The sequence below is a fragment of the Ranitomeya variabilis genome, chromosome 2 (genome assembly GCF_051348905.1).
Source record: "Ranitomeya variabilis isolate aRanVar5 chromosome 2, aRanVar5.hap1, whole genome shotgun sequence".
In the NCBI taxonomy this organism is placed as follows: domain Eukaryota; kingdom Metazoa; phylum Chordata; class Amphibia; order Anura; family Dendrobatidae; genus Ranitomeya; species Ranitomeya variabilis.
In genome coordinates, this window is record NC_135233.1 from 334955350 (window position 1) to 334973899 (window position 18550).

Consider the following 18550-nt stretch of genomic DNA (forward strand, 5'->3'; position numbering starts at 1 on the left):
GCGCGGCTCTGCGCTTTGCACTGCGCCGCTCTGCGCTGTGTACTGCGCGGCTCTGTGCTGTGTACTGCGCGGCTCTGCGCTGTGTACTGCGCGGCTCTGCGCTGTGTACTGCGCGGCTCTTCGCTTTATACTGCGCGGCTCTGCGCTGTGTACTGCGCGGCTCTGCGCTGTGTACTGCGCGGCTCTGCGCTGTGTACTGCGCGGCTCTGCGCTTTGCACTGCGCTTTATACTGCGCGGCTCTGCGCTGTGTACTGCGCTGCTCTGCGCTGTGTACTGCGCGGCTCTGCGCTGTGTACTGCGCGGCTCTGCGCTTTGCACTGCGCCGCTCTGCGCTGTGTACTGCGCGGCTCTGCGCTGTGTACTGCGCGGCTCTGCGCTGTGTACTGCGCGGCTCTGCACTGTGTACTGCGCGGCTCTGCGCGGTATACTGCGCGGCTCTGCTCTTTATACTGTGCGGCTCTGCGCTGTGTACTGCGCGGCTCTGCGCTGTGTACTGCGCGGCTCTGCGCGGTATACTGCGCGGCTCTGCGCTGTGTACTGCGCGGCTCTGCGCTGTGTACTGCGCGGCTCTGCGCTGTGTACTGCGCGGCTCTGCGCTTTGCACTGCGCCGCTCTGCGCTGTGTACTGCGCGGCTCTGTGCTGTGTACTGCGCGGCTCTGCGCTGTGTACTGCGCGGCTCTGCGCTGTGTACTGCGCGGCTCTTCGCTTTATACTGCGCGGCTCTGCGCTGTGTACTGCGCGGCTCTGCGCTGTGTACTGCGCGGCTCTGCGCTGTGTACTGCGCGGCTCTGCGCTTTGCACTGCGCCTTATACTGCGCGGCTCTGCGCTGTGTACTGCGCGGCTCTGCGCTGTGTACTGCGCGGCTCTGCGCTGTGTACTGCGCGGCTCTGCGCTTTGCACTGCGCCGCTCTGCGCTGTGTACTGCGCGGCTCTGCGCTGTGTACTGCGCGGCTCTGCGCTGTGTACTGCGCGGCTCTGCACTGTGTACTGCGCGGCTCTGCGCGGTATACTGCGCGGCTCTGCTCTTTATACTGTGCGGCTCTGCGCTGTGTACTGCGCGGCTCTGCGCTGTGTACTGCGCGGCTCTGCGCGGTATACTGCGCGGCTCTGCGCTGTGTACTGCGCGGCTCTGCGCTTTATACTGCGCGGCTCTGCGCTGTGTACTGCGCGGCTCTGCGCTGTGTACTGCGCGGCTCTGCGCTGTGTACTGCGCGGCTCTGCGCTTTATACTGCGCGGCTCTGCGCTGTGTACTGCGCGGCTCTGCGCGGCTCTGCACTGTATACTGCGTGGCTGTGCAATATACTACGTGGACATGCATATTCTAGAATACCCGATGAGTTAGTATCGGGCCACAGTCTAATAATCATAAGACTACGGATAGTGTTTTGTAATTGTGCTGTACTGTCACTTTAAGAGCTGATATTATCTGACAAAACTTGTGTCCTGGTGGGCTGGTAGAGTTTATGGGCGTTGGCATAGTAACTGGGTCTCACTGCGCATATCAATGAGCTAATCAGCCAGGTGGCAGTTATTTTTAGAAATTGCCTCAGAAATCAGGCCCATTATAAACGTATTGGAAAATTTCTCTATTGAAATGCATTGAAACACTTTTTTCAAACACAAATTGCGCAAAAACTACAAATCCGATCGGCACGAAAAATACTTAGCACACCTCTCAGGAACGCTGGCTTCGAAATGACACCTCACTGGAGTCTGTGAGTGAAGCGGTTCGGGCCGCATTACGTGCGGACTGAATAATAATAATAACTAGATGGGTATTTCCTGAAGGAACTACAGATAGTGCTTTGGAATGGTGCCCGGGCTGCCCCTGCAAGACTTTGACACTTGGGTGCCCCTCAGGCAGTCCGATTTGGTGGGTTGGGTCAATCTGGGTCTGATTTTGTGGGCGGGGTAAATCTAGGTCCGATTCGGTGGGCGGGGTCACTTTTGGTCCGATTCTGTGGGCGCGGCCACTCTGGGTCCGATTCGGTGGGCGGAGCCACTCTGGGTCCGATTTGGTGGGCGGGGCACCTTAGGGACCAATTTGGTGGGTGGGGTCACTCGGTCCGATTTGGTGGGCTGGGCACCTCAGGGTCTGATTTGGTGGGCTGGGCACCTCAGGGTCCGATTTGGTGGGTGGGGTCACTCTGGGTCCGATTTGGTGGGCGGGGTCACTCTGGGTCCGATTTGGTGGAAGGGGTCACTCTGGGTCTGATTTGGTGGAAGGGGTCACTCTGGGTCCGATTTGGTGGAAGGGGTCACTCTGGGTCTGATTTGGTGGAAGGGGTCACTCTGGGTCCGATTTGGTGGGCGGAGCCACTCTGGGTCCGATTTGGTGGGCGGGGTCACTCTGGGTCTGATTTAGGGGGCGGGGTCACTCTGGGTCCGATTTGGTGGGCCGGGCCCCTCGGGGTCCGATTTGGTGGGCCGGGCCTCTCGGGTTCCGAATTGGTGAGCGGGGTAATCTACTATCTAATTGTCTAAGGGCACTTCCGTCTTTCTGTCTCACAACACCGCTACGTCATCATCTCGTGAGACCGCAATGCACTCTTGGGACCGGAGCGCGCAACAAGCATCGGGTACCGGCCACTCCAGGTGCAACAAGCATCGTGTACCGGCCGCTCTAGGAGGTGCAACAACCATCAGATACCGGCCGCTCCAGGAGGTGAGTATGTAACTTTTTTATTTTAATTCTTTTTTTTTTTTAACAGGGATATGCAGTATACTATGTGACTGGACAATATACTACGTGACTGGGCAGTATAACTACGTGGCTCTGCGCTGTATACTGCGTGGCTCTGTGCTGTATACTGCGTGGCTCTGCGCTGTATACTACGCGGCTCTGCGCTGTATACTACGCGGCTCTGCGCTGTATACTGCGTGGCTCTGCGCTGTGTACTGCGCGGCTCTGCGCTGTGTACTGCGCGGCTCTGCGCTGTGTACTGCACGGCTCTGCGCTGTGTACTGCGCGGCTCTGCACTGTGTACTGCGCGTTCTGCGCTGTATACTGCGCGGCTCTGCGCTGTATACTGCGCGGCTCTGCGCTGTATACTGCGCAGCTCTGCGCTTTGTACTGCGCGGCTCTGCGCTATATACTGCGTGGCTCTTCGCTGTATACTACGCGGCTCTGCGCTGTGTACTGCGCGGCTCTGCGCTATATACTGCGTGGCTCTTCGCTGTATACTACGCGGCTCTGCGCTGTATACTGCGCGGCTCTGCGCTGTGTACTGCGCGGCTCTGCACTGTGTACTGCACGGCTCTGCGCTGTATACTGCGGGGCTCTGCACTGTATACTGCGGGGCTCTGCGCTGTATACTACGCGGCTCAGCGCTGTATACTGCGCGGCTCTGCGCTGCATACTGCTTGGCTCTACGCTGCGTACTGCGCGGCTCTGCGCTATATACTGGGTGGCTCTGCGCTGTGTACTGCGCGGCTCTGTGCTGTGTACTGTGCGGCTCTGCGCTGTGTACTGCGCGGCTCTGCGCTGTGTACTGCGCGGCTCTGCGCTGTGTACTGCGCGGCTCTGCGCTTTATACTGCGCGGCTCTGCGCTGTGTACTGCGCGGCTCTGCGCTGTGTACTGCGCGGCTCTGCGCTGTATACTGCGCGGCTCTGCGCTGTGTACTGCGCGGCTCTGCGCTGTGTACTGCGCGGCTCTGCGCTGTGTACTGCGCGGCTCTGCGCTGTGTACTGCTCGGCTCTGCGCTGTGTACTGCGCGGCTCTCCGCTGTGTACTGCGCGGCTCTGCGCTGTGTACTGCGCGGCTCTGCGCTGTGTACTGCGCGGCTCTGCGCTGTGTACTGCGCGGCTCTGCGCTGTGTACTGCGCGGCTCTGCGCTTTATACTGCGCGGCTTTGCGCTGTGTGCTGCGCGGCTCTGCGCTGTGTACTGCGCGGCTCTGCGCTGTGTACTGCACGGCTCTGCGCTTTATACTGCGCGGCTCTGCGCTGTGTACTGCACGGCTCTGCGCTGTGTACTGCGCGGCTCTGCGCGGTATACTGCGCGGCTCTGCGCTTTATACTGTGCGGCTCTGCGCTCTGTACTGCACGGCTCTGCGCTGTCTACTGCGCGGCTCTGCGCTGTGTACTGCTCGGCTCTGCGCTGTGTACTGCGCGGCTCTCCGCTTTATACTGCGCGGCTCTGCGCTGTGTACTGCGCGGCTCTGCGCTGTGTACTGCGCGGCTCTGCGCTTTATACTGCGCGGCTTTGCGCTGTGTACTGCATGGCTCTGCGCTGTGTACTGCGCGGCTCTGCGCTGTGTACTGCGCGGCTCTGCGCTGTGTACTGCGGGGCTCTGCTCTTTATACTGTGCGGCTCTGCGCTGTGTACTGCATGGCTCTGCGCTGTGTACTGCGCGGCTCTGCGCTGTGTACTGCGCGGCTCTGCGCTGTGTACTGCGCGGCTCTGCGCTGTGTACTGCGCGGCTCTGCGCTGTGTACTGCGCGGCTCTGCACTGTATACTGCGTGGCTGTGCAATATACTACGTGGACATGCATATTCTAGAATACCCGATGAGTTAGAATCGGGCCACAGTCTAATAATCATAAGACTACAGATAGTGGTTTGGAATTGTGCTGTACTGTCACTTTAAGAGCTGATATTATCTGACAAAACTTGTGACCTGGTGAGCTGATGTAGATTTCATAGGCGTTGGCATAGTAACTGTGTCTGACTGCGCATATCAATGAGCTAATCAGCCAGGTGGCAGTTATTTTTAGAAATTGCCTCAGAAACCAGCCCATTATAAACGTATAGGAAAATTTCTCCATTGAAACGCATTGAAAGACTTTTTTCAAACACAAATTGCGCAAAAACTACAAATCCGATCGGCACGAAAAATACTTAGCACACCTCTTGGGGACGCTGGCTTCGAAATGACACCTCACTGGAGTCTGTGAGTTTAGCGGTTTGGGCCGCATTACGTGCGGACTGAATAATAAGAATAAGAAGAAGTTTACCACGGTGGAATAACAGTATAGTGCTTTGTTCCAAAGCACTATAATAATAAGAAGAAGTTATCCACGGTGGAATAACAGTATAGTGCTTTGTTCCAAAGCACTATAATAAGAAGAAGTTTACCACGATGGAATAACAGTATAGTGCTTTGTTCCAAAGCACTATAATAAGAAGAAGAATTTATCCACGGTGGAATAACAGTATAGTGCTTTGTTCCAAAGCACTATAAATATATGTTACTTTATTATCTACATCTCCCTACCAAGGCACCACGTGCAACTAAAGAAAAGAAAAGGGAGGGATTTGAATGGGTGCTGTCGTGGGCTCTATAAAAGAGCATTACCGGTGAGTAATCCGATATTTTCTATTCGCCACGACAGCACCCACTGAGAGATTTTCAGAGACTATATACTGGGTGGGTTAACTGAATCAAGAACCGAAACCCCAAAGGTTAGGTCAGAAGCAGCAGATAGTGTCTATAGAAGGTGTTTGGTGAAGACCAAGTTGCAGCCTTACATATAAGGTCTATTGGCACGTTCGCCCTTTCTGCCCAGGAGGTCGACACGGCTCTTGTGGAGTGTGCTCCCACATGTATTGGAGGATCTCTTCCTCCAGCTTTATACGCCAGGACTATGGCATCTCTAATCCAGCGTGACAGCGTGTTCTTTGTAACTCTGGAACCCTTGGTTTTTCCCTGGAAAGACACAAAAAGAGCCCTACTCTTCCTCCAGTCCCTAGTCTTCTCTAAATAGGCTAAAATAGCTCTCTTAACATCTAGGGAATGAAGCCTGGCTTCTTCTGGAGTTGAGTGGTCTTTATAGAAGGTAGGTAACAAGATCTCCTGGGATCTATGAAAATTAGTGGCTACCTTAGGGAGATAACAAGGGTCCGTTTTCAAAATTATTCTATCAGATGTCACGGATAGATAAGGAGGGTCAATTGATAAGGCATGGAGATCACTCACTCTTCTAGCGGATACTAACGCTACTAACAGTATCGTCTTAAGCGAAATGTTCTTTAACGAGGCCTCATCTAGAGGCTCAAACGGGCTTTGTGTCAAGGCATCTAGGACCAGAGATAGATCCCACTGAGGCACCTGTGGTATATGAATAGGTTTTGAGCGTTCGCATGCTGATATAAAACGCGAAACCCATCTATCTCCCGCCACATCATAACTAAAGAGTGCCCCCAGAGCTGAGACCTGGACTCTTAGGCTATTTACATACAGTCCCAACTCAAGCCCTTTTTGTAAGAACTCCAATATTGAATTTATAGGTACTTCAGCGGAAAGTTGTGTAGTATGAAATTGAAGGAATTTTTTCCAAACCCTGACATAGATTTGGGTAGTAGACGGCTTCCTACTCTTCATAAGAGTATCTATAAGCCCACTGGAAAAACCTCTTAGAGTTAGTAAGTGCCTCTCAAATTCCATACAGTCAGATTCATGCCTTTTACCCGAGGATGGAAAAACGGTCCCTGAGACAATAGGTCCTTGGACTGAGGCAGGATCCAAGGGTCTGTAGTTGACATCGCCCTGAGCCAGGAAAACCATGGCCTTTTGGGCCAGAATGGGGCCACCAACAGAACTCTTGCCCCCTCCTCCCTTATTTTTCTTATTACTATTGGTAATAGATTCCATGGAGGGAACGCATAGGCTAGGTCGAATGTCCATGGCACCTGAATGGCATCGAATATGTCGGGGTTGTCTAGTCTGCAAAGGGAGGCAAAAGTTTTGACCTGACGGTTGGATCTTGTTGCGAATAGGTCTATTTGAGGTACTCCCCATCGGTCTGTTATCAATCTGAAAATCTTTCTGCTGAGCATCCACTCCCCCTGATGAAGGGTATGGCGACTGAGGAAATCGGCCCGAACGTTGTCTATGCCTCTGATGTGCACCGCTGATAGGGACAACAGATGACTTTCGGCTAAGGTCATGATGTCTGATGAGACTTTCATAAGATTTTCTGACCGTGTACCTCCTTGATGATTCAAATAGGCTACTGCCAAGGTGTTGTCCGAGAGGACCCTTGTGTGAGAGCCTCGTAGCTGGGGAAGAAAGTGGAGTAGGGAGTAATATATGGCTCTTAATTCTTTTACATTAGAGGAATTAGTCAGTTCTGATCTGGACCAAAGGCCCTGAACCACCTGATCTCTAAAATGTGCTCCCCAGCCTTCCGGACTAGCATCCGTGGTTATTATGGTAGCAGGGGTGATGACCCAAGGTACCCCCTCTGATAGATTTCCCCAATCTAACCACCATGTAAGGGAGTGTACTACCTCTGATGTAAAATAAATTGTTCGGTCTAAATGTCCTTTATTTTTAATGTCCTCCTGCAATATGAATTTCTGGAGCTGCCTGGTATGGAATTGTGCCCATTTAACCGCAGGGATACATGATGACAGTGAACCTAGTAGTGACATGGCATTTCTCAGAGACATACCACGTTTTTTGATTGCCAGGCTTACTTTGCCAACAATAGAAGACTTCTTATCATCAGGTAACCGACAAATCTGGTCCACTGAATCCAGAAGGAGTCCTAGGAATCTCTGAAAAGTGACGGGTTGGAGTCTGGATTTCTCCCAGTTGACAATCCAGCCCAGCGTTTGTAAAGAAAACGCCACCTCCTCCAACCTTTGTTCACACTGTAAGGAGTTTTTCCCCACAATTAGAAGGTCATCCAGATATGGAATGACCAGAGTGTCTTTTAAACGTAGAAAAGACATTACCTCCAATAGCAATTTGGTAAAGACCCTAGGGGCCATGGATAGGCCAAAGGGCATTGCCCTATATTGTAAATGACGAATTTGCCCGTCTATAATTACTGCTACCCGAAGAAACTGCTGGTGTGACTGGTGTATAGGAAGATGGTAATACGCATCTTTAAGATCCAGTACTACCATGTAACAGTTTGGGAACAGATTTTTAATGGCTGACCGAACAGATTCCATTTTAAATGTTGTGGGTCTTATGAACGTGTTCAGTCTTCTCAGATTAAATATAGTTCTATAGGATCCGTCAGGTTTAGTAATCAGAAACAAGGGGGAGTAGAACCCCATCCCTGTTTGAGATGACGGAACGTCTATCAAAACCCGTTTGGCAAGAAGGGACTTAATTTCTATCTCCAGTGCTTCCTGTTGTAGTCTGGACTTTAGGGAGGTGAGCAGGAAGGAATCCGGAGGTTTTCGAATAAAGTCTAGGGTGAGGCCTGAGGATATTAATTTTAAGGCCCATGGATTAACAGTTATTTTATTCCATTGATTTATAAACCCTAGAAGTCTACCGCCCACTGGTGGAATAGGGTTCCCGGAATTTTTCAGCTGGTTTGAAGGGACGTTTATTGAACAAATTGCCCTTTTGCCTGAACTCTTTGTTCCTCCATTCTTTAAAGCCTCCCTTTCTGCCAAATGATGGCTTCCTGAATGCCCTTCTGTAAGAAGGAACAAATGGATTAGGGAAGCCCTTCTTTCGCTCACCTGCCTTAGTGAGAATTTCATCCAACACACTTCCAAAGAGGTACTCACCCTGACAGGGTATGGCACATAATTTGGATCTAGACTGGGCATCACCCTTCCAGTTTTTTAGCCATAAAGCTCGGCGAGCAGTATTGGAGAGGCTAGCTGTTCTGGCCGCCAGGCGGAGAGAATCCACGGAGGCATCGGATATAAATGCCGCAGCACCTTTTATCAAGGGAATTGATGCACGTAATTTCTCTCTAGAAACCCCGTTTCTGATATTTTGGTCCAGCTGCTCCAACCAAACCAGCATAGACCTACTGGTACACGTGGCTGAGATTGCTGGCTTGAAAGCAGTAACACAGGCCTCCCATGATTTCTTAAGGAGTGCATCCGATTTTCTGTCCATGGGATCAGATAAGGAGCCTGCATCCTCTACAGGTAAAGAGGAACGGCGAGATGTAGACGCTACTGCTGCATCGACTTTCGGTACTTTAGCCCAGGAATCCATATCCTCGTCATCAAAGGGGTAGCGTCTCTTGCAGGGTATTGGTACAAACCCCTTTTGCCCTCTACCCCATTCTTTTTTAACGAGGTCTTTTATGGCCTGATTTACGGGAAATACCTGGCCCTTCCGCTGAGAAAGACCAGCGAACATAAGTTCCTGAGGCGTTTGGGGTTCTTTTGATTCGGCCAACCCCATCGTACTTCTTACTGACTTTATTAAGTTGTTGACACCGTCAGTAGGAAAACAGACATAGTTCTGTTCCCCTGATGATTCAGATGACTGAGACACATCCGAATCCACCTCTCCACTCTCTGCTGACGTGTCAGCTTTAGGTGAGGACTTTCTCCTACTCCTTTTTTCCACATTAACAGAGGGGCCCCCTCCTAACGACTGCAGCTCCTCCCGAATTATAAGCCGTATGTCATTCATTTTAACAGACTCCTCCTGCTGCAAGGTGTTGATTATACAGGCTTGACACAGCTTTTTAAGATAGGAGTCAGGCAGGGGCTCAGTACATATAGCACATTGTTTATGCTTTGTTTTCCCCGTCCTCTTTGCCTAAAACATAAGCAGAGGAAATACTTATAAGCTCTCTTGAAGCTATACAACACTCACCCAGAAGCACCTGTATCTACCGGTTGCTGGGTCTGCCTGGCCTGGGGTGTGGAACGGGACGATCTCCCTCCTGATTTCACAGTGGAATCACTCCTTTTAGAGTGTCCACCATTCTTATTTCTGGTATCACTACTGGGAATCAGTAGGTCCTCCATAGGGCGCACAGAGACTTCCTCCTGGGACGACATGATAGCGCGCTGTCTGTCCCTGCTCATGTGCCATTTATAGTGTAGGATTTACACACACACACACACACACACACCCTTCCCCCCTCTTTTTTTTTTTTTTTTTTTTATACCTGATCATTGGTGCAGCGTCAGGGGGCATGGAGAAACCGCCAGAGGAAACCAATATGGCGGTTCCCCCGGAAATAGACTGCTGACCTCCTGGGGGCAGGGATCTACTTCCGAGATGCGGCTCCACTGCGCATGCACCGGCGTCGCAGCCGGCCGGCTTTCCAAGCGCTACCTTTACCCACATCGCCGCCATACCTGAGGGGCTGGGGAAACAGCTGATGACCACTCCACACACTCCGGAGGGTATCGCCACCTGGGTCCGGAAACCTGCTTCCTTCAGGTAACTCGGTCAGCCCAGGCACACCGCATCACCGGCCGTCCCTTACAACGATGTCCCAGCAGGGAGATCGTTGTCCTCCACCGACCATAACAGATGAGGGGGGAACCAACAGGAACGCCCGACTCTGTTCACTCGCTCTGGAGCCCCTGTTGCTCAGCAGAGACGCACAGGCGGCATCCAGGCAAGTTTTCCTCTTGTTATAAGCTTCAGAGAATCTTCTCTGTGGGTTCCCCTTTAGGAACAGGAAACCAACTGAGGAGCGAGGGGGGGCCGCCCCTTTTATCTCTCTGTAGGTTTCCTGTTCCTAGGGGCGGATCCCCTCTCTCAGTGGGTGCTGTCGTGGCGAATAGACAAAAAAAGGGAACACTAAAATCCCACATCCTAAATATCACTGAATGAAATATTCCAGTTGCTAATCTTTATTCATTACATAGTGGAATGTGTTGAGAACGATAAAACATATAAATGCTCAATGTAAATCAAAAATAATATCCAACGGAGGTCTGGATTTGGAATGATAGTCAAAATCAAAGTGGAAAATCACATTACAGGCTGATCCAACTTCAGTGGAAATGTCTCAAGACAAGGAAATGTTGCTCAGTAGTGTGTGTGGCCTCCATTTGCCTGTATGACCTCCATACAATGGCTGGGTATGCTCCTGACAAGGCGGTGGATGTTCTCCTGAGGGATCTCCTCCCAGAAGTGGATTAAAGCTTCAGTCAACTCCTGGACAGTATGTGGTGCAACGTGGCATTGGTGGATGGAACGAGACATGATGTCCCAGATGTGCTTGATTGTATTCAGGTCTGGAGAACTAGCAGGCCAGTCCATAGCATCAATGTTTTCATCATGCAGGAACTGCTGACACACTTTAGCCATATGAGGCCTAGCATCGTCATGCAACAGAAGGAACCCAGGTCCCTCTGCCCCTGCATATGGTCTCACAATGGGTCTGAGGATCTCATCTCGGTACCTAATGGCAGTCAGGGAACCTCTGGCTAGCACATGAAGGGCTGTGCGGCCCTCCAAAGAAATGCAACCCCACACCATTATTGACCCACTGCCAAACCAGTCATGCTGGAGGATGTTGCAGGTAGCAGAAAGTTCTCCATGGCATCTTCAGACTGTCACGTCTGTTACATATTGTGAGGCTGTGGCCTCTGATACAGCTAGGGGGCGCTGTTTGTTCTCCCCAGAATGTGCATGCAGACGGATGAAGTCCATAGGTGTGCATGAGAGTCATGGATTTCCGGTCCGGGTTTTCCAGGTGGCTGAAGGCCACAGGTTTGTGTGTGTTTAAAAGCCCTGCAGTAAGGGGTATGGGTGTGTCAGGCCGTGTCAGGCCATGTAGGCCGTGTCAGGTGTCTGGCCAGTTGAGGCCAGGTGTGGCCAGGTGTGCGTCAGTGTCAGTCTGGTGTGTGCTGGTCTGCAGAGTGCATGGAGGCCAGCAGAGCCAGCACCCAGGGCAGCTGAATAGCCTGGCACCCGCAGCGTACACAGAGATGCAAGTCGTCCATGGTACTGGTCTCGGAGGTGGACAATCCTGTGCCCGGAGGTGGACAGTCCTGTGCCCCGAGGTGGTTGTCCTGTGCCCGTAGGAGTCGAATGTGGACAGACCTGTGCCCGGAGGTGGATGTTCTGTGCCCGGAGGTGGATGTCCTGTGCCCGAAAGAGGACTAGCATGTGCAACGATTGCAAACAGGTGGATATAGTGCTCGGCTGCTATCCGGAGGAAATCCTGAACTGTGTACGACTGTGTGAGTAAAGAGTCTGTAAGAGACTTTGTCTTATGTGTACCCAGCTGCACTCCAGAGGATAAAGAGTGCAGTGCGCTGAGTGAGTACAGAGACTGTGATACAGCGATGCAGGACACCCACGGGAACTAGTCAGAGGAGGGCTGGCGTGAGTAGTGTCTGCAACATATGAGGCTGTGTGTATGGAAACGTATAGAGTCTGAGATGGCGTGCGGTCGCCCAGGGAAACTGGACAAGGGAAGTCTGGCCTGTTTAGGGACCGCAAATCTAAAGCCATGTGAAATGTATTGCATTGAACTGGTGTAAACTGGTCACTGAAGTTATATGCATTTATGTGAACTGGACTTTAATGCTGTGAAGAAACACATTAAAAGAGACTTTTGTGTTTGAATTTGTGGGTCACTGCTTCTTCACTGCATACGATGCTACTACAGCTTTACATATGGTGGAGAATGCGGGCAGTGTGAACTGAGGCATACCCCAAAGCGTGCTGCATAGCATTGTGCAAAGTCAGCTGGAAATTTTATTTTTTTTCTCAAGACTGTCTTGCTGTGGCTCGGCGGGGCCATGAAGATTGGAAGCTTCTGGCGGTAACTCTGTGGGGTTACGAAGATTTGCTGTGGATCGGCGGGTCCACGAAGTCTGCGCAGCAGGAGCTGCAGTTCTGGCAGCAACAGCTAGAGGCGCTGCAGTTGCAGCAGAGAATGTGTTTATGTACTGTTTTTGGCGTAGAACCTGAAAATATTGAGATACCTGCCATAGGGGTCGCTAACTTAGGGTCAGAGTGTAATCCCGATAGGTTTCCCCTAGAGGTTTTGGCAGGAGAAACTGAAAACGTTGTTTTGGGCGGGGATGTCACAGGGTCATACGGATGCCTTATTATCTCGCGCCCATACGAGGTAACAAGTGTTCAACCCCACAGGTATGAACAGGGGGGGAGGATATGTGAGGCTGTGGCCTCTGATACAGCTAGGGGGCGCTGTTTGTTCTCCCCAGAATGTGCATGCAGACGGATGAAGTCCATAGGTGTGCATGAGAGTCATGGATTTCCGGTCCGGGTTTTCCAGGTGGCTGAAGGCCACAGGTTTGTGTGTGTTTAAAAGCCCTGCAGTAAGGGGTATGGGTGTGTCAGGCCGTGCAGGCCGTGTCAGGTGTCTGGCCAGGTGTGGCCAGGTGTGGCCAGGTGTGCGTCAGTGTCAGTCTGGTGTGTGCTGGTCTGCAGAGTGCATGGAGGCCAGCAGAGCCAGCACCCAGGGCAGCTGAATAGCCTGGCACCCGCAGCGTACACAGAGATGCAAGTCGTCCATGGTACTGGTCTCGGAGGTGGACAGTCCTGTGCCCGGAGGTGGTTGTCCTGTGCCCGTAGGAGTCGGATGTGGACAGACCTGTGCCCGGAGGTGGATGTTCTGTGCCCGGAGGTGGATGTCCTGTGCCCGAAAGAGGACTAGCATGTGCAACGATTGCAAACAGGTGGATATGGTGCCCGGCTGCTATCCGGAGGATATCCTGAACTGTGTACGACTGTGTGAGTAAAGAGTCTGTAAGAGACTTTGTCTTATGTGTACCCAGCTGCACTCCAGAGGATAAAGAGTGCAGTGCGCTGAGTGAGTACAGAGACTGTGATACAGCGATGCAGGACACCCACGGGAACTAGTCAGAGGAGGGCTGGCGTGAGTAGTGTCTGCAACATATGAGGCTGTGTGTATGGAAACGTATAGAGTCTGAGATGGCGTGCGGTCGCCCAGGGAAACTGGACAAGGGAAGTCTGGCCTGTTTAGGGACCTCAAATCTAAAGCCATGTGAAATGTATTGCATTGAACTGGTGTAAACTGGTCACTGAAGTTATATGCATTTATGTGAACTGGACTTTAATGCTGTGAAGAAACACATTAAAAGAGACTTTTGTGTTTGAATTTGTGGGTCACTGCTTCTTCACTGCGTACGATGCTACTACAGCTTTACAATATGCTCAGCGTGAATCTGCTCTCATCCATGAAGCAGAAGGTGCTAATGTTGAATCTGTCAATCTTGGTGTTCTCTAGCAAATGCCAATGGCCCTGCACTTTATTTGGCTGTAAGCAAACCACCCACTTGTGGACTTTGGGCCCTTATACCACCCTCCTGGAGTCTGTTTCTGACAGTTTGAGCAGACAAATGGATGTTAGTGGGCTGCTGGAGGTCGTTTTGCAGGGTTCTGGCTCTGCTTCTCCTGTTCCTTCTTGCACAAAAGAGGAGGTAGCGGTCCTGCTCCTGGGTGCTGCGCTCCTAAGTAGAGATGGGTGGACCCCTGGATGTTCTGGTCTGGCCCGAACAGTTAGAAATAAAAAGTTTGGTTTCGCGGACCAGAACAGTACCCGGACCTCATTCACTTGAATGGAGGGCCCAAACATCTAGTGTTTGCCACGCTTTGTTTTATTGTTTTTTGGGGGTTAGTTCATAATTTTCCACACTATTCATTTTTGCTGTTAAAAATGATTTGCTTTTTTTTTTTTTTTTATTCTCGAGGCCCCTATTAAATAATTGAAAAAAAAACTCATTGAAAACATCTTTATATGTAGGCACAAGTCAAATACAACATATAGATGGGGCTGCCACCAGGAATTTCAGGACCCCATACTGGCAAAAATTTTTGGCCACCTTGAGACTTACACAGTCCCTCCGCCCACTCAATGAAAAACTCCACTTTTGCACCACGTCCTCACCAACCACACATTAAGTGCTCGCTCCCACTTGCGATTAAACCAGACAAATGCAATCCAATTAAAAATCGGATTGCATTTGTACCAATTTAATCCTATGCTTCTGTTCTCAATTGCGTTTTTCCCCCTGCTCTGATGGAGTCAGGATCGGACAGGAAAAAACGCAGCATGCTGCGATCGCATGCTGAATTCGGATCGTAGGCACCCATATAAGTCTATGCGTGTGAAACATTGCATGCACGAGAGTAATATTCCCAGATGCGATTCCCACTGACGCCGGCATCAGAGGAAATGGAGAAATTAATTTTGCCTTTTCCTCCGGAGCTGTCCTGCTATTCTCTCATGCGAGAAGATCGGAACACAGAACACTGACACTTGGTTCCCATTGGTAGCAGAGCTGGAGCCGAGTGTCATGAGCATATCGCATCCGATACTCTCGCATCAAATGCTATACGCTAGTGTGACTCCAGCCTTACAGTTCCCATTGAACACCATATCACATACATAGCCATCAGAATTTGTTTTGGCCAAAAGATTTCTTAAGCTGCCACCACGACAAAGTAGACTCTTTTGGCCGGGCCCTACTCTACTCTAACCTATAAAAAATTTGTTAAAATACCCAAACTTTTTTAGGTCAATTTTTGTCTATGTTTCTTTAAGGGAATATGTCACATTCATTTTTTAAAATGACCAATAATACAGCATTCAAGGAACAAATATAGTCACACCAAGAACAGACCAGATATTACTACCACATATTGATCGAATAATATCGAATGCAAGGGATAAATATTGCCACACCATGACCAGATCACATAATACTACCACATAGTGACCGAATAATATCACATACAAGGAACAAATACCACCACACTATGAACAGACCACATATTACCAACACAAAGCGACCGAATACTAAATTACTGAGCGCTAATAAAAACCCCCCACAATACTAATATTACCATAAGTGCCATTATACACAGGAGCTCTGTACATAGTATACAGTGTATAGTGTTAGTGTACAGGTAATACACTGACTCACCAATGACATCATACACAGGAGCTCTGTATAACGTATATAGTGTATAATGTAAGTGTACAAGTAACACACTGGTGACGTCTCTAGTCATCTTCGCTTTTCTTCTTCATCCTGCGCAGACTGCCATAATTTCTTCCAGTCAGGACTCATCTCTCTAGAAAATTAGTTATCTAGAGCACATTCCCCAATTTCTATACCACACCAGATGAAGAAAAACCCGACATAGTGCCTCCCTGCACAGTAACAGGACATCCCCCCCCCCCCATCACTGAAAACAGTATCCTCAAAAATAATATACATCACAGCAGTAATAATATTCCTTAATTTGCCCTTACAGTGATAATGTCCCCTGACCTGGCCCTCTTGTGTCTCATTCGAGGCCCCGTATGTTCTCCCATCTCCATGTATTTCCTTCTGGCCCCAAATGTCTGCAACCTGCCCCATGTGTTCTCCTATCCTGCTCCCATATTGCTGCTTTCAGTACTAAAAAATGTAAACCCCCCCCCCAACTTTTAGTTATCCTTACCTGGCATTGGCCCTGTGGCATTCTTTCCCTCAGCCATTTTGAGGTGCGGACGTGACGTCATACGCCGGTGACGTGTACATGATTGGCTGGCAGCTGTTTACTATTGCCATGTGGGAAGCCTTCCCACACAGCAATAGATTTAACTGAACGTGCGTCCAAGGACACATGTTCAGTTACTGAACTGGCAGATTCTTTGCCCCGAGGCCCGATGAGCAGAAGCAAAAAGAGGGGGGCCCAGTCCGGGCACCTCTGCTCACCAAGCCCCAGACACCAGTGAGGACAGTAATGCCCTGACGGCGGCCCTGCATATAGGTATAAATTTGTTGTCCCTGCAATTACTGTTGTTGTTTTTTTTGTTTTGTTTTTTATCAATTCCTTTTCCAAATAATTGTTCTTATGTTTATCAAATGTGTGTTTTCAGGTAATAGAGGGCATCAGTAAGTGTATAAATCTCCATAAGAGTGAAGACACATGGGCAGTCAAAGTACGGGTTAAGTTATCAGATAATATAGCTGAAAGATCATTGTGGAGCGACTGGAGTTCGGAATGGAAAGTTCAAAGTAAGTTTTTATAACCGGTGACGGCATATTTGATTACACTTGTACACACTCACATATATATAGATAAGAGGAGGGCCTGGTGGAAGGTTTTCTCCAAAATTAACTCAAAGACCATTTGTAGATAATATATTGAAACTGCTGAACTGGCTACTTCTTACTATTTTGCAGAAACCAACACATCTTTATTGCTACTCATCCTAATTCCAGCTGCTGCATTAATTATGGCAGTCATTCTGCTTATCTACCTAAAAAGGTAAAGAAGAAAATCATTTTTATTTTTCACCGTTGTATCCAGTCTTAGATTGTTTTGCTCCAGGTGCACCACAATATAGTACTATATAGATACTATACAGCGCTGTGTAGATATTTTTTGGGAGCTTTGTGGAAGGAATGTAGCACTACATACTGCTTAGCATCAACAAATCCCGAGGCGCACTACAGGCATTGTCACCACTCACAGCCATTGGAAACCCGTAGGAAATAGGTGCAAATACATGACATTGGGTATTCGTGATGCCCGTGAGTTCCAATTAAAACTTACCATTAACCTTTAACTCTTCTAACCACCCGTTCCCCGCGCCCTATTAACCCATACCCCAATGACCACACATCAAACATTAGTTTGGATAAATTGGCCACAGCAGCCTTTTTATTAACATTCAAACATAACAGTTTAATTTCTTAACATTAAACCCCAGGGAAGGCGGTCCTCGAAGCCCCAAGAATTAACCAACTCATATCCAATTTCCATAATTTGGCCTCCAGGTCGTGCCCTTGCCTCTAGCCGCTAGGCACCAGCTCAGAGATGCTTATCAGACTCGCCCGGCCAATATCCGCCAGAATCCCACGGCCCCAGTCATCTCGACTGTATAACCACCAAATTCCTTTCCAACTTTCCAAACCACACCAAGGGGAGTCCAGGATCTTAAAAATCCCCCCCCCCAAGCCGCCATTTCTTAGCACCACCAACTTCGAGGACCTCTTTCCCCCCCCGCCCTGCTGCCGCGACGAAGCATACCTACATAACCTTTAACGCAAGAGATCCAACCCTTCCCAATCTCACCTAAAGATGCCTGACACGAAGTCCCTGACCTTTGTACAAACCCAGCCAATATCAAATTCAAAAAGGGAGGGTGGGTGGGAGCTTGCTATTGCTAAGAGGGGCACCAAAATGGTTGCTCCTCTAAGATGGGTGCCTCCTTTTATAATTGACCCCCCCGTCGCCCCCTCCCTCCAGCCCACTTCACCTTCTAACCAATCCGTGAGCCCCAATTCAAATAAAATTGCCTCTTCACTCTACACTATCACCCCCTCCTTTCTGTTCACTCCCTATAGGCCCACTCAACCCTGTCATGCAGTCCTCCCTCAAAGGCCTGCGGCCTAGTCCGTCCTCACTTGACATTGGGTATTCGTGATGCCCGTGAGTTCCAATTAAAACTTACCATTAACCTTGAACTCTTCTAACCACCCATTCCCCGCACCCTATTAACCCATAATCCAATGACCACACATCAAACATTAGTTTGGATAAATTGACCACAGCAGCCTTTTTATTAACATTCAAACATAACAGTTTAATTTCTTAACATTAAACCCCAGGGAAGGCGGTCCTCGAAGCCCCAAGAATAAACCAACTCATATCCAATTTCCATAATTTGGCCTCCAGGTCGTGCCCTTGCCTCTAGCCGCTAGGCACCAGCTCAGAGATGCTTATCAGACTCGCCCGGCCAATATCCGCCAGAATCCCATGGCCCCAGTCATCTCGACTGTATAACCACCAAATTCCTTTCCAACTTTCCAAACCACACCAAGGGTAGTCCAGGATCTTAAAAATCCCCCCCCCCCAAGCCGCCATTTCTTA

General features: G+C 49.9%; 1 protein-coding gene across 2 annotated transcripts in view; it reads left to right on the forward strand.

The window, feature by feature from the left end:
- Nucleotides 1-18550, forward strand: part of IL13RA1 (interleukin 13 receptor subunit alpha 1) — a 246363-nt gene that overhangs the window by 194352 nt on the left and 33461 nt on the right. For both annotated transcript variants that reach the window (XM_077285355.1, XM_077285356.1), the window contains exons 8-9: nucleotides 16551-16689; nucleotides 16858-16942. In XM_077285355.1, the coding sequence (XP_077141470.1) occupies nucleotides 16551-16689; nucleotides 16858-16942 (224 nt within the window). The remainder of the gene's footprint in view (nucleotides 1-16550; nucleotides 16690-16857; nucleotides 16943-18550) is intronic.